At 46.9% G+C, this 16295-nt stretch overlaps 1 protein-coding gene across 2 annotated transcripts in view; it reads right to left on the bottom strand.

Annotated features, from left to right (window-relative positions):
- The window catches only part of CRYL1 (crystallin lambda 1), a 72180-nt gene that overhangs the window by 16217 nt on the left and 39668 nt on the right, over positions 1-16295 (bottom strand). The window contains exons 4-5 of one of the 2 annotated variants that reach the window (XM_079721776.1): positions 8654-8815; positions 4513-4707 (exon numbers count right to left, since the gene is read on the bottom strand). In XM_079721776.1, the coding sequence (XP_079577902.1) occupies positions 4513-4707; positions 8654-8815 (357 nt within the window). The remainder of the gene's footprint in view (positions 1-4512; positions 4708-8653; positions 8816-16295) is intronic. The other variant, XM_079721777.1, reaches the window with a different exon arrangement.

Here is a 16295-nt window from a genome sequence, read left to right as displayed (position 1 = left end):
TGGGCCTGCACGTCCGGAGCCTGTGCTCCACAACAGGAGAGGCTGCAACAGTGAGAGGCCCGCGTACCGCAAAAAAAAAAAAAAACAAAAAAAACTAAGATGTTAAAATGTAAAAAAAATAAATAAGTTTTATCTTAGAACAGATGGAATTCCATACGTCAAGGCTGAGGACAAGGTCTCAGGGCCTGAGCCAGGACTCCTCCCCCTTTACGATGCACATGAATCCCCTGGGAGGGGAGGGGGTTGATAAAATGCAGAGTCCAATTGTGCAGGGCTGGGGTGGGACCTGAGATGCTGAATTTCTAACAAGCGCCCAGATGAAGCCCACGCTGCCATCCTTAGCCCTAGGACCTCACTTGTGTAGCTGGCATGTGAGCATTTCAGCTCAGAGCTAACTCACTGGTGACTGCTGTTACATCCCTGGACTCTGGGATTCAGAAAATATGGTTGTCACCATCGTCACTGTAATCCATAACACCTACTCAACCATTAGTATATGCCAGCCATGTTCTAAGCCCTTTACACACATAACCCATCCAACCCTCATCAGATCTTGATGCGGAAGTCCATTGTCATCTTCACTTACAAATGCAGACACCACGGCACACAGGTGGCACAGGTCTGAATCCCTACCAGACCGGGGAACATGGATCAAACCACTTAATTTGTAAAGGCAAAAATAACAATATGTCTCTCATGGTTTTAGGACTGGATGATCTGAAAAACTCTGAAAATCATGAGAAATGTAAAGGAAAGTACTTTGTAAACTCTGAAATACTATATACAAACTGGGGTCACTGATGAGTAGATGATTCTCAGCGGTTTGCTGTGCTAAGACTCCTAATTCCTGTGTTTTTCAGTCAGTCCTCTGTATCCAGGGGTTCCACATCCTCGAATTCAACGGATCGTGGATCAAAACTATTCAGGAAAAAGAATCCAGAAAGCTCCAAAAGGCAAAATTTGAATTTGCTAGGAAAGGCAACTGTTTCCACAGTTTTTACATCCTATTTACGACTATTTAAATAGCACTGACATTGTATGAACAACTGTTTACACATGACTGAGGTTGTATTAGGTGTTGGAAGTAATCTAGATGTGACTTCAAATATGCTGGAGGGACCGCTGTGCTCTCCTAAATTACATCCAACAGAACCCCTTGAGTGGCTTTACCACAATATGTCTCATCTGTTAACTTTACCACACAATCCTGGAGATGGACTTTATTAGCTGAAACCAGTTCTCATAACAGTTGTGTTCGTGCCAGGAATAAAGCTGGACCACGGAAGCGTGGAATCTCTCAAAGGGTCCTGCACAGACCACAGCCCCTGAGCAAGACACCAGAGGCCCAAGGAGTAGAAATCACCTGGATGTTACATTTCTCAGAAGGATGAACAAAACCGGAGGTAAGCAATTTAAAGCTCATTACCACCCACACATTCCGATGGGCTGAGAACCCAAGGGCGGCTCCGTGATTCACTCCTGCTTGCCTCCACGGACCCTCCCTCAACGGGGCAAGAATTTACGGGCACTACAAGCTCAGCTGTTGTCTGGGCGAGAGTCTGTCATCACAACACTACTTCCCTTATTGTGCTTGTGTCAGCTTAAGATCGACTGAAAATCACTTTTCTGGCCAACAGGATCCTGTCACCCAGTGACCTAATCTCTGGGTGACAGGATGACTAGACTACAGCCATCGGCATTTCCCAGCCAACAGGGGCTGCTCCGTCCCAATTCTGCAGCCAAACGGTCCGGGAAAAAACGGACTGCGTGGCTGTGAGCGCCCACGTGCCCTTGCTGCCGGGGCACCCATCCTGCTCCCACAATGGATGCCCTGCGGAGCTCACGGGCTGGGACGGGACAGTGTGCCCCGCGCAGCCTCTTCCCGACCTTGGCTCAGCTCCCCTGGTTCCCCACGAAGGACAGGTCCATGCAGGAGCTGCACACACACACACACGCACACGCACCACTCCCACCCTGTCTTTCCTAGAATTTCTCTCTCCTGCTTGGCTGCAAGGATGAAGGGATACCCTCCCTCCAGAGTTAGTGAGACTGAAAACAGGAAAACCACAGTGGGGGGATAGGGGGAGGGAATCGATGAAACAAAAAGCCTTCTCTTCAGGAAAGCACCAAAACTGATAAATCTCTAGCATGACGAAGAGAGCAGACAGGAATCACCCACAACAGGAATGAACCCAGGGATGTCACTACAGGCCCTGCAGCCTCTAAAAGGAAGAGAGGGCACCACCGACAACTTCATGCTCATAAATTCAGCGACAGAAGAAACGGGCCAACTTCTCCAAAACCATAAACTGCCAAAACTCGTCCAAGATGAAACAGACAGCCTGAATGGTTCTACAACCACTAAAGCTGTTGAATTTGTAATTAAAGACCAAAAACGAATTCTCCAGGCCCAGGTGGTTTCATTGGAGAATTCGACCAAACATTTAAGGAAGAATTAACAGAACTTTTACAATCTCTTCCAGAAAACAGAAGAGGAAGGAAAACTTCCCAACTCTTAAGTTTTCCTCGAGTTGGTGTTCCTCGTTTAGATGAGAGAAAGCAAAATCCAGCTGCAGGGCTTTTCTTCGTCTCTTCCAGGCACTAAGATATCTTACAAATAAAAGTAAAATTTGCCCTAAAATCTCCGCAAGGTTTCACTGTAATAGTGAATTTTTCTTGTGGTGTATTAAGTTCCCGTACTCTAGACAAGGGGAAATATTTTTATTTTATTTTCTTTATTTTTTTGGCCGTGTCGGGTCTCAGCTGCATCATGTGGGATCTTCTGTTGCTGTTGTGGCACGTGGGCTTCTCTCTAGTTGTGGCGCGTGGGCTCCAGAGCACAGTGGGCTCTGTAGTTTGTGTCACGTGGGCTCTCTCGTTGAGGCGCGCGAGCTCAGTAGCTGTGGTGCCCGGGCTTAGTTGCCCCGCGGCCTGTAGGATCTCAGTTCCCCGACCAGGGATTGAACCTGCATCCCCTGCATTGGAAGGCGGATTCTTTACCACTGCACTGCCAGGGAAGTCCTGGTGGAAATATTTTAAACAGATCTCCAAGGGGCTGTTTTTACTTCAGTGCTTCTACCACTGCTTGACATTCCAAAACATTTTACAGTCACCGAGAAATTAAAGCTGCAAACTTCACAGTGGCAATCTCAACATGGTATCTTGAAGACGTAGGAGCATTAACTGGGTTCAAATAGTGAGGACACAGAACTGCAGCTAGTATGAGCAGTCAGGTCAGATGATGAACCCAACAGGGATGTGACCAAATGCCAGAGCCAGGGTTCTGTGGGAGGGTCACGTGTATCCTGCACTGGGAAGCTGAAATCCGGTGCCCCCAGGCCAGCTTTCCTGTTCTGTCTCAGGCTGGGACTGCCAGGCATCCGCAGGAGTCAGGACTAGCGGCTGTGAATCCATTCCAGGCGAAGATGATTGAGCCCGAGCCCCCTTCTCGCCGCATGTACCTGGACAGACCCTCACTCACCCTGTCGAGTTTCAGCAGGACAGGTGTGGGCGGAGCACGCTACTGACCCGTGCAGAAGCTGGGGAAGCGTCAGAAAGCGAGGGATGGAGCCCAGACCGGCAGAGCCTGGACCACTCCCAGGTGTGGAGCTGCCCTGACGTCTCCCTGCCAGGGACCAGGCCCCTCACACAAATGCAGGTGGGAGTACGTGTGGCCAGGCAATTTTTAAAGTCACGTCTAAAATCTTTTAATTCAAGGATGATGTTAAATATATATGTATATAAATTTACATGTATGTAAATATAGATGTATATAAATTTATATATATATATAAATAATCTCTTGTCTATATGTGAGACAAGCATACTACTAACAAGTTTAAAAGTCATCCAGGGCTTCCCTGGTGGCGCAGTGGTTGAGAATCTGCCTGCCAATGCAGGGGACATGGGTTCGAGCCCTGGTCTGGGAAGATCCCACATGCCGCGGAGCAATTAGGCCCGTGAGCCGCAAGTACTGAGCCTGCACGTCTGGAGCTTGTGCTCCGCAACAAGAGAGTCCGCGACAGTGAGAGACCCGCGCACCGCGATGAAGAGTGGCCCCCACTTGCCGCAACTAGAGAAAGCCCTCGCACAGAAACGAAGACCCAACACAGCCAAAAAAAAAAAAAAAGTCATCCACTATTTCTTCCTCAAGCTCTTGAAATAAACTGGGTTCCTTTAGAGGATACAAGTTTACTCAAAATATAATTTATTTTTCCTCCTGAAAAATTATAATACTGGGAGTGGGGGGAGCAGAATCTGAGACAGTGGGAAAATGCAGCTCGTCGCAGAGATAATTACGTGGTAACGACAGGAAAGGGCAAGAAGGGAGCCCGTCACCGCGTCCGGATATCGAGTGACCTACCGTACGGGGGAGCCTCTGAGACACAGAGAGGAACAGCTTGCCCTCGGTCTCCGGAACCGAGCAAGTGTCTGATTCTCCCACCCGCACGGCGTGCCCAGAGGCTGCTGCCTCGTCTGCTCGGCTGCCAGGACAGAGGGCGGCGCACACACCTCCACGAGCCTCCAGGCCTCGCTGATGACGGCATACTGGAGACGATTCAGAGCGAAGCCGTCCACCTCCTTCGTGAGTCTGACCGGGGACTGTCCGATCTTCCGCATCAGCGCGTAGGTGCTGTCCACCGTCGCAGGGGCCGTCTCTGGGTGTGGGACCAGCTCCACCAACGGGACGTAGTAGGGTGGATTTACCTTAGGAGAGACACAGAGCAGAGAGAGTCAGGAAGACAGCGCTGGCGTTTGGGTGCCATTCCGGCAGAGCTGCCTCGCAGTTCCAAAGGGGCAGCAGCAGGGCAGATGGGGCCCCTCGAGATCCAGCGTCCAGTGACCAGAAACTCGAGAAATAAAGTCATGCACAGCGCGGGGAGACGACGAAAGAACCTGAGCACAGAACTGCATGAATCATAACCAACACTGAGGTTCACATCGGAGGGTGCAAACTGCCATCCTGTACATTTACCGCTTACCTCCAAACCCTGACCTCCCTCGGGATTTCTCTGCTCCCAGCTGTCTTGACCTCGTAAGCTGCTACCTACCCTGCCCCCAGCCATCCTCTTTCCACAATAGTCATTGCCAGTCTACTGTGTCAGTGTTAAAAATTATTGGAGGGCTTCCCTGGTGGTGCAGTGGTTGAGAGTCCGCCTGCCGATGCAGGGGACACGGGTTTGAGCCCCAGTCTGGGAAGATCCCACATGCCGTGGAGCAACTAGGCCCGTGAGCCACAGCTACTGAGCCTGCGTGTCTGGAGCCTGTGCTCCGCAACAAGAGAGGCCGCGACAGTGAGAGGCCCGTGCACCGCGATGAAGAGTGGCCCCCGCTTGCCGCAACTAGAGAAAGCCCTCGCACAGAAACGAAGACCCAACGCAGCCAAAAATTAATTAATTAATTAAAAATTATTGGATTGGCAGTATCTTCCCTAAAGTTGGTATTTCCTTAACTTCTCCACGTCAAGCCTCAAACATCTGCTCCCGCAATCATATCTTACCTAGAAGTCACACAATATCAGAAGCTCTCTTCAGCCTCAACATCGTGATGGATGCTAAGACAGGAAGAGGGTCTGTCCACAGTGGAAATGCTTGCCCACCCAGCTCTGGTTTTCTTGGTTTCCTTTGAGAAACCACTCTTGAAGATTCTCAAAGAAAATTCTCCTACATCTAAAGAAAAGGCTGTTTGAGGGACTTCCCTGGCGGTCCAGTTGTTAAGACTGCGCACTCCCACCGCACGGGGCACAGGTTCGATCCCTGGTCAGGGAACTAAGATCCAACATGCCGCAGGGCACGGCCAAAAAACGAAAACAAAAAAAGGAAAAGGCTGTTTCATAAAAGGCTGCTGATTAGCCTCACCACTAAGTAGATGCACACTAAACTGTTCCCCAAATGATGCTTTACTTTAAATTGTTTTTCCTCCATGTTTGGGTGAAAATTGGTAGAATCTCACATCTACCAAATAACTACAAGAAGCATCCGCTTTAAAATGACTTCTTCTACAGAAGAGAGAAGAAATTATTTCTCCTAGGACTGGCTGGAGAGGCAGCTGGTCCACACACTTCAGAGGTTTATTCTGTTCCCAGCCTGCCTTGGTCACCCTGTCGCAGCCTTCTTAGAAAGCAAGCGAGGATAGCACCTATTTCAAATAAATTACAAATCAATGCCTTAGTTGAATCACTTGTCTCCTGCCTATAATCACTGAATTCTTATAAAAATGTTTAACCTCTGGCCTTTTTAAGATCAGAATTATAAGAATTGGAAGCATGTCTCTCCTAGGTGAACTTTTCTTTACTATAAAGCCAGGATGTGGGGACTTCCCTGGTGGCGCAGTGGTTAAGAATCCGTCTGCCAGTGCAGGGGTCATGGGTTCGAGCCCTGGTCTGGGATGACCCCACATGCCGTGAAGCAACTAAGCCCGTGCGCCACAGCTACTGAGCCTGCGCTCTAGAGCCTGCGAGCCACAACTACTGAAGCCTGTGCACCTAGAGCACAGCCTGTGCAACGAGAGAAGCCACCGCAATGAGAAACCCGCGCACCGCAACAAAGAGTAGCCTCCGCTCACCGCAACTAGAGAAAGCCTGCGTGCAGCAACGAAGACCCAACGCAGCCAAAAATAAATAAATTAAATAAATTTTTTTTTAAAAAAAAGAGAGAGAGATGGGGTAAAATTCCTGTCAGAGGACTTAGGGGGTGTTTTCTGAACAATTTGATTCAGTTGGGGTTTTTTTGTTTGTTTGTTTGTTTGTTTGTTTTTTTGCGGTACGCGGGCCTCTCACTGCTGTGGCCTCTCCCGCCGCGGAGCACAGACTCCGGACGCGCAGGCTCAGCGGCCACGGCTCACGGGCCCAGCCGCTCCGCGGCATGTGGGATCTTCCTGGACCGGGGCACGAACCCGGGTCCCCTGCATCGGCAGGCGGACTCTCAACCACTGTGCCACCAGGGAAGCCCCTCAGTTGTTTTTTAAACTGACTTAGAAGTAAAAACACTGGTTAGAAATGGAAGCTCTTGACTAAGAGGCTTGCACCTTTTATTGAAGCAACCAAGTAACAATCACGGTGTCTAAGAGGCTTTTTATGGACACACATATGTCACGGAAGCAAAGACATGACATGCTTCATGGGACTTGGTATTTGGATGCTTCAATTAAGGTCTCTCTGGTGTTTTCACCTGTATGGAGTGGTAACTAAATGCTTGGTTTTCTTCTCTGTGCTCTGGGTCTAAGTCTCCTTATTTATTTTTTTATTTTTTGAGGTACGCGGGCCTCTCACTGTTATGGCCTCTCCCGTTGCGGAGCACAGGCTCCGGACGCGCAGGCTCAGCGGCCATGGCTCACGGGCCCAGCCGCTCTGCGGCATGTGGGATCCTCCCGGACCAGGGCACGAACCTGTGTCCCCTGCATCGGCAGGCGGACTCTCAACCACTGCACCACCAGGGAAGCCCCAAGTCTCCTTATTTTATAACCATTCTTTTACACTTTCCATTAAACTTCAGTGTGAGGACATCCAGAACCATTCAGTCACGTAAACGGTGGTCCAGGCTGTCCCTCTGCGCAGCACGGAAGACCCAGCAGGCATCTATGACTCCCCTTTGTCTTCATCTCCTCCTCTAACCTCCTCTTGCTCAGAAAGAGGAATTTCCCTGCTCCCCACTCGAGGACCCCTCACCTCCCTAGGCCCTGGCCACTCGTGCTGGGAATTCTGCCCCGAGTTCCGTGCAGGAGTTGCCCTCTAACTAAGCCAGTTCTCATTCTTCAGAGTAACTCTCACAATTCTCCATGACCCAAGTATTACCAAGCCTTCCACCTTTCTCCTGCTCTTGCAGTCAAGCTGGTCTCCTGGCGATTCTACGAGGCCCATGCTTGTTCTTGGCCTGGGGCGGGCTTGAGCTAAGTTAGCGGCCTCTCTGTCCTAGCAGGCTGTCCCAGTTCTCCAAGGTCACACTGACCTCCACTCGGTACTCAAACGTCCACAGAATGACCCCTGAATCCCCACTCTGATTCCCCTTTCCTGACATTAACACGTTAATCTCAAAAAGATTGAGTGCCCACATGCCAACTTGGAGCTCATGGTCCAACACGCCTCGCAGCACACGCCTGGTGAATACATTGGCACAGTCAGTGACAATGTCTGGTGGAAGGGACCACAGAAAGGAGGGTTTAAGTCAGAGCTGCTGCACCGGAATCTCGGGGGGGGACCCGGACCCTGCACATCAGCACAAGTGACCCTACTCTGAGCTAAGTTCAGGAAACCACACAGTACAGGTGACCCACCTGCAGAATCCCATGTGGTCTAGACTTTTCGTAACGTAGCACCTTTCCTTGGCACTGGGATGATTTGATTCGCAGTCTCTCCCCTCAGCTAGACGGTCAGTTACTTAAGGGCGGAAGTCTGTAAGTGTTGCTCCTTCTCTCCCACAGTGCATGAGGTACAGGATACAGTTCAAGGGGTTTTTGGATAAAATTCTTTGTAAGACACTGATATTATACAACTCTCTAAATATACTAAAAACTACTGAAATGTATAAATTGAATTGTGTGATATGTGAATTGTATCTCAGTAAAGCAGTTGCAAAGTACTAGCAGATTTGTCCAAACACGTTGCTCCCGGAAAGCCAGGTGAGACTTACTGCATCTCCAGGCTCGACATACTCACAGGATGTGCCACAAGGCACTGCTTCACGTGTACCAAGCCAGAGAACAGCCTGGAGGGCAGGAGGCAGGAGCTGGAGCTGCTCAGGACAACCTGGTCACCAACGATTCCATCCAGCTGAGCAAAAAGCTGCTTCTTCAGCTCTAGGTTTTCTGGAACACATTCCTGAAAAGGACATCTTCCAGTTACTACTCAGATTCGCCGCACTCAGACCCCAAGCAAAGCGTTTCATGTTTGAGTCATTCCAAAAAGAACCAATTAAAAAACGACCAGCAAAATTTAAGAACAGGGGGAAAAAATGCTGCCGAAAAGTATGACAAATCTTGGTAACTCTGGAAACCAGGTGATGCAGATATGGGAATTGTATTTTCTAGTTGTGTGTCGGACTGAAAATTCTCATAATAAAAAAGTCCTTCAACCGCGTTGGGGGTGGGTTCTACAAACAGAACACACGCCAGCACTGCAGGCAAAGCGCTGGGATATCGACAGCAGTCATCACCACCTGTCTGTCCTGATCACCAGATCAACTTATCTGCAAGGAAAAATCTTACCTTCATGAAATGAACAAACATGTTACATCCATAACTCCCAAAAGGCTTCTTGAGAGTCCGCTTCTAATTGGAAATCTTTTGACAAAGACCTTTGTTTCTAAAAATCTAAAATTACTTTAATAGGGCGGTAACGGAGGAGGCTAGAGAAGCAAATTCGGATTAAATACCGCAGATAACAACTGCTCGGAAATTCTGACGACGTACAGAAGGGGTTGGGGGTGAGAAGACGTTCTCGGACACCCAAGCGCAGGCCCACGGGTGACGCAGGTCCCTGGGAACGCGGTGCTCACAGCGGGTGCCGCCCTGCTGTGGAGGGAGGCGGAACAGAAGGGGATACTCGCTGGACATTCCAGAGCAACCTTCCCGCCTGCCACCCCCTGGGGAAATCCCACCAGGGTCACGCCTACCCAGGAGGGTCCCTGAGCTCCCAGTCCCTGGTGAAGCGGGAGGAATGGTTCTCCGTGGGGTCAGATAACAGAATCAACTGGTGCTTGCTAAAGATGCAAATTCTCAGGCCCCCATCCCAGACCTACTGATTCAGACCCCCTGCGCGTAGAGTCGAGGCATCTGCATTTTTATCCAAACTTCTGATGACTTTTGTTCACTAAAGTTTGAGACCCACTATTCTGAGGTGTGATCCAAAGCGGGGGCCGACAGTGCTCACAGTGGTTTGCTACCAAATCCATCCTCAAGGGCCTCCCACTCTGAGGTCAGGCTCCCCAGCTGCCTCCCGTCCACATACTGGCCGAGTGTGCCCAGGTTAGTCTATCAGCACTGTGGTAGTAGAAACGGCACAGACACCAGCAGGTAACCAGGAGTGTGCAAAAGTCAAAGTGCAATGCAGAACTACTACCAGTAATTTTATCAGAATCACCCCTCAAAAATAAAATATTTTCAAGTTTAATAATATCTAATAGTTAATATCTAATACAGTGAAATTAGCTGTGTAAATATTATGACATGAATTCCATTTCTATACCATCTACAAGATTTTAAACGTTTTCCTCTAAGGGTAAGAAGTCAATACTGTGTGTGCTGGTACTTTTAAAAAATATAATCAAACCATGTGGAATTTTATTCAGAACAAAAGGTCACATAAGCACCACATCTCAAAGACAGGGGGAAAAAAACGGAGTCATTTAAGAACTGTGAAGCCCATTGTGTTAAATCCCCTTATCAGAGGGGAAAAGCTACAGTAGCTGGCTGGTTGTATTGAGTAATTCCTGGATCAGTTAAGTCTGCAAGTTGGGTTAAGTTTAAATGGAGCCTTGTAGTAAAGCCAGAGACTAAACGTGATGCAGATACAGTGTGAGCTAATAAAAGAGTCCCGTGAATGGCCTTATTGTGAGTCTGTCCTGCAGATTCTCCCTTGAAATTCTATGCCTTTCTTCAGATCATTTGATTATCAAAGAGGCAAGAACACTTGAACCAGAGGAAACCCAAACCTGCTACAATTATGTAAGGGCTTTAACGGCGCATCTGCTTGAAGTTTGATTGCTGTTGTTGTCAATAGTGACCCAGTTGTGTCCCATGTACTGGGCCAGGGTTACGCCTCTGTCCCTGTCAAGCCTTGAGCTCATCTCCTTGCTGTTACTCATGGCTTGCCTGAGGAAGGGGGCCTGCAAACTGTCACTCAGGACCGTCATGGCTTGGGTGGATCACAAAGCTGAGAGCGGCTGCAGCCGCTCGGTTCCCACAGATGGCTGGGAGGGAAGCGGGGAAGGACACACAGCTCGCTCTCTCCTGACCTCAGCAGTGCAGCCAGGTGAGAATCCCCGGGCGGGCTCATGGTGTCTTTCCGGGGCCTGTCTAGGGAAAGCCACCAGATGGGAAGTGTCAGAGTGAAACTTCTCTCACCGCTGAAGGTAATTAGCTGGACTTGGCTTAATTAAACTCTGACAGCATTTTCAAAGCAACGGCTGTTATTTGTTCGTGTTTCGTTTGTTTTGAGGTGGGAGAGAGATGCAGCCCATAATAAGTGATATTCTCACGCACAACCACAAGCTCAGGTTCTGACAGACAAAACTCTGGGGACAAGGAAAGCACTAAGGAACTTTCCAAGCGTCACAACTATTAATAGCTCCTCAAAGGGAGCTTACTCGTGACTTAAAAGGGGGGTTCAGATACTTAAAAGGTGGGGTTACGTTTAAACACCCCTTTTCCCTTCCATTCTTGAAAGGAAGAAACTGGATGATGGTATTATAGGTCTAACTTTTCGTTCTCTCCCATTTACTTGAAATTTTAAAGTAAATAATTTATATACTTTAGTGTTTTATTATCAGTGGAAGTCACCAATGACAGCACTCGACCCAGCAGGACTGTTTTGGAAAAGGGGCATGGCCACGAGTCAGTGGACTGGATGATCCCCTGGCAAAGGAGGTGCTGGACGAGAGCTCACTGCTGAAGTTTTTACCCACTTGCTGTGCAACCGTGTGCATTTTCCAAAACAAATACTTTCATGGGGAAAATGAAATTTAGTTGATTTTTAAAAGTCAATTCAGGCATTTTAGATGAGCATCCTGTTGCTAGAAAATCTACTTTGCTAATGCAAAATATCTGGAAGCAGTCTTCAATGTTCTTTCCAGAAAGAAAGAAAAACTAATTAGAAGACTTTGGTACTTAAGGTATTTTACATGCAAAGAAGTTCTATTAGCCAATTTTAGCAGAAAAGACATGGGAAGAAAGGAAATTTGAGCTAAAATCCTATTGTAATCATGGCAGAGGGAATTCATTCTCAACTTGAAGATGGACATGATCTACATATAAGTTCTGTCTCTTAGCACTAATTAAATCTCTTGCTTCAACCTGTTTAATCATCACCGATTTCTTTTCAGTATTTCTTGCAAGAGCACAATCTCTAAAATCCATCACATCAATAGACTGCTACGCTAGTCTTCTCAAGAGGTGCATGTCACGATTACCAAGAAAAAAAAAGACAAACCTTCTTGCTCTAGCAGAAATAGCATGTGTTAAAGAAAAAGAAAGGAAAAGTACAAGTTGTCAATATCACAGGCAATAAACAGCACTGTGCCCTAACCAGAGGCTCATATCTTTCCTTAAAAATCAAAATAAAGTTTTTTTAAAGCATATTATAAATCCTAAACAGAGTTCTACAATAATCTAGAACAAATTATACCCAATCAAGAGAGACCTTTCCAAAGCAAAAACCAGTGTGGACAGTACTGAGGAATGTGACTTCCTGGGGATTAGGCGTGAGGATGACCAGGATGACAGTGGTTTGCTTTAAACAGGAGCCCTTTCTCAGGTAACCACAGGGAAGGGAGACCAGGCAGAGGGGCACAGGCATCAGCTGCTGTCCTAATGGGATGTCTATTTCCATCCTCATTCCAATGATTTTTTTTGTACCTTTTATGAAATCATTTATTTACAATTAAGTTAAAATGCTTGACATGAAAATATTATAATTTAAGATATTCCCCATAAGCCTGCAATTAGCATATAGTTTTACAGCATTTCTAAATATAGTGAGTATACGCTCGTGGGGTCATACACGAATCACTGGGGCGTTACGATTGCCCGTCCTGTCCTGCTAAACATTCAGAAAGCCACCAAGCCATGTGCTTCTTGCCGGATGCTGGAACAGAGCCGTGACCTCTCACCTCTGGTCCTCAAATGTGTCTTCCCCATTCCAAACCATGAAGTGTCCGGGAAAGTAAGGTGGGCTTACTGTGTCCACCACCCGCAGTACCAGGCCACCCAAAACCGAGGCACTGGGCTTGGCTCCATCCTGCAGTCCTGATATTTTACCTCCCAGTCAGAAAAGACAATAGGTGAATTTAGAAAGATAGTTAATGTAAATGTATACATGCATTTGTTTATGGGTTTGTGTGTTTGTTTACTGAAAACTGACCTGTGGCCTACAGTAGAATTTAGCTAAAAATAGGCCCTCTTCAGATTTCTCCAATTGGCAGAGCAACAACTGTTAAAACAAGAAAATGGGGGCTTCCCTGGTGGCACAGTGGTTGAGAGCCCGCCTGCCGATGCAGGGGACACGGGTTCGTGCCCCGGTCCGGGAAGATCCCACATGCCGCGGAGCAGCTGGGCCCGTGAGCCATGGCCGCTGAGCCTGCGCGTCCGGAGCCTGTGCTCCGCAATGGGAGAGGCCACAGCAGTTAGAGGCCCGCATACCGCAAAAACAAACAAACAAAAAAAAACAAGAAAATGTATATAACCCTGAAAACAAAGGTACATAGTCAAATTCACGCTACATTTTTTAAAACTTAAAAAAGAAGAGTATGTATACTAATAAAAGTTTCGCCCGTGAACTGATGGAGACGCCTGCTTCCGGTCATGTGATGGACCAGGAGACCTAAAAGTCCTCCCTCCACAAACTGGATTACTCCACATAAAAGCAGTCACCCTTTTAAACGAATAGCTGACCTCTCAGGAATGTAAGGAAAACCAGAGCCGCCAGCACTACAGTGATCTCTGACCCTCAGGGGAGGGAGAACGTTCAAATGACCTCAGGAAGAGCCGACCCAGAGGCCATAGGATTCAGGGAGCTGCAGTCAAGGCCCCTGTGATACAGCCGAGACCCTCAAAGGGCTATATTTTCAGTGAACTGGTCAACTAGTTTAAGCCAAAAACAGCCCATCTGCTGAGGGAGAAGACAGGGAGCTTGTCTTGATCGGGCTCCAGCTGGGAAGGTCACAGGGTGGAGGGAGAGGAAAACAAATATGTGAATTCATATTCATGAGCCTGAATTTCACCCAGGTTTGGGGTTCAAAATTATACTACACATGTGGTCTGGACACTCACAAGCTGAGAAAGTTACATAAAAATCTCTCCCGGGCTAGTGATAATACTACCAGGAGACACACACGCAAGAAAACCCTGGAGGCACACCTGCTGAAGAGGCCTCACCTTTCCTCGGATTCACAAATAAAGAGCACACTGAAGAAAACAAACCACCGAAAACTATAAACACATGAGACCACCTGGACAGAACAAAGAACAGAACCTCGCATAACTGAAAAATAGGAGAGCCCAGTAAAATAAGTGTGTTTAAATTAATTAAAAGTATAAGAAAGGAATCAAACCCAGAAAGACCAGGATGATTTGGAAAAGCACTAAGTATAATATCTAGAAATTGGAATTAAAAATAAAGTTACTGAGTAAGTTAAGCAACAAGATAAACACAGCTGAAGAGAAAGTTAATGAACAAGACAGAGGCAAGGAAAGGACCCAGAATGCCATACAGAAAGGCAAAAGTTGACAGGTCATCAAGGAGAATCAGACAAACCTACCATACACTGTGACATTTCAATAACCCTCTCTCAATTATTATGAAAAAGCATTCAAAAATTCAGGAAGCCCATGGGAGAAATAAACACAAGTAACAAGCTGGATCTACTGCACATGGACAGCCTTGCAACCAACTGCAGGAAACACACATCCTTTCCAAACACACACAGAACACTTACCAACAGTGCCAATGTACTAAATTACAACGCAGGCTTCAGTAATCCAAAGGACTCATATCACATGAGCCATTTTCTCTAATTACAAGTCTTTAAGACAGAAATCACAGACAAAAAATTACCCAATAGACTTAGAAAACTGAAAATTAACTTCCAGATAGTTCATGGGTCAAAATGAAATCCTAGTGGAAATTAAAATATACTTAGCATTGAGCAGCAATAAAATCAAAGTATGCACATCAAAGTATGTGAGTTCAACTACAACAGCTCTGAGAAATAAGTCAAGTATCCAGTTTAGGAAATCAGAAATAGAACAGAATAAATCTAAAGAAAATAGAAAGACTATAATAAAGATAAGAACAGAAATCAATACCCAAACTAGTCCCATAAAGACTGGTAACATGGCAAACCTCTGGAGGAGCATCTCTGCCCAGTCGCTGGGAACCAGGTCTCCTCCATGCTCAGCCCCAGGCCTCCACTCACCTAGGAAACCTTAAGCAGGCCCACAGCTTCAATCACCAACCTATAAAGTCGACTCACATTTATTTCTCCTTCTCAGACCATCTTCACATGGATGCTTCACAGGCACTTCAAATTCATCTAATCTGGTCCCCTTTTCCAGTGCCAGCTGATATATTAACTTGCCAGCATAGAAAGAAGAACCTTAAAAATCTATTCATCTAATGATCTACAGAAAAGCAACATCATAATTCCAGTCTCCTGCCTACAAAATCACTAGGTTTACCTTAGTAAGCCTCATTATTTTGTAAAATGTTTCTAAAACATCAGATTTATGTGATAAAAAATATTTATAATCAGCAATGTAGTCTAACACTGAGCAACACATTTTTACTAAATACCTGCTATATACTTAAAGATGTCATAAAGCCATTTCTTCCAGTAATCAGCTGACCACATCTGGGTGTACTGGGGTACAAATAAACATGGTGCAAACTCCAAGACTGGGGAGAAGTTTTATATTCCTACATTCAGAAAAGCTGCCTCACAGGTAGGAGAAAATAAAAGTATTAGGAGAACACTGCCCTTCTTTTGAACTGTCACTTTAAAAATGGTTATATTTTTTAAAACATCAGCACTGGAAAACAGGATTCAAAGACGAAAGCTCCATGAGAGCAGGAATGTTTATTCTGTGTTTACTGCTGTATCCCCAGCTCCAAGAGCAGTATCTGACACAAAGGAGGCAGTCGGTAAACGTCTGTTGAATCAATTAGTGAAGTAATGAATGACAAGTTCTGTACCGTGGTAATCAATTTAATACAACCCCAGTGGATGCGTATGTACTGCCCTCTAGCCTCACGTTACTTTAGAGGAAATGTCTCAAGTGGGCTGAAGAGCAAACACAGGACACTTCCTGCCTTCATGCAGCCCATGGGGCAGTACTAGCTGTTCCTGGAGCTGTGTGTTCAAAACAGACTCCCACCTTCCATGGACTAGAAGTCTGTTCTCTTACGAAGCGTTTTCCTGACCTAAACTGGCATTTGTCTGCTCAAGGCCAGGCATTTGTCTGCGGTACCCCGAGGCTTGAGGGTGGCCTGACCTCTGCTTTTGGGACACGTGCAGTGGATGGGCCCCCTAAGCACGACTCCTACTACCTGCTGGCTTTCCCACCATTTATTCAGCTACTAGCCAAGC

Source organism: Hyperoodon ampullatus (genome assembly GCF_949752795.1).
Source record: "Hyperoodon ampullatus genome assembly, chromosome: 16".
Taxonomy (NCBI): Eukaryota; Metazoa; Chordata; class Mammalia; order Artiodactyla; family Ziphiidae; genus Hyperoodon; species Hyperoodon ampullatus.
This window is presented reverse-complemented; position numbering and strand designations above follow the sequence as displayed.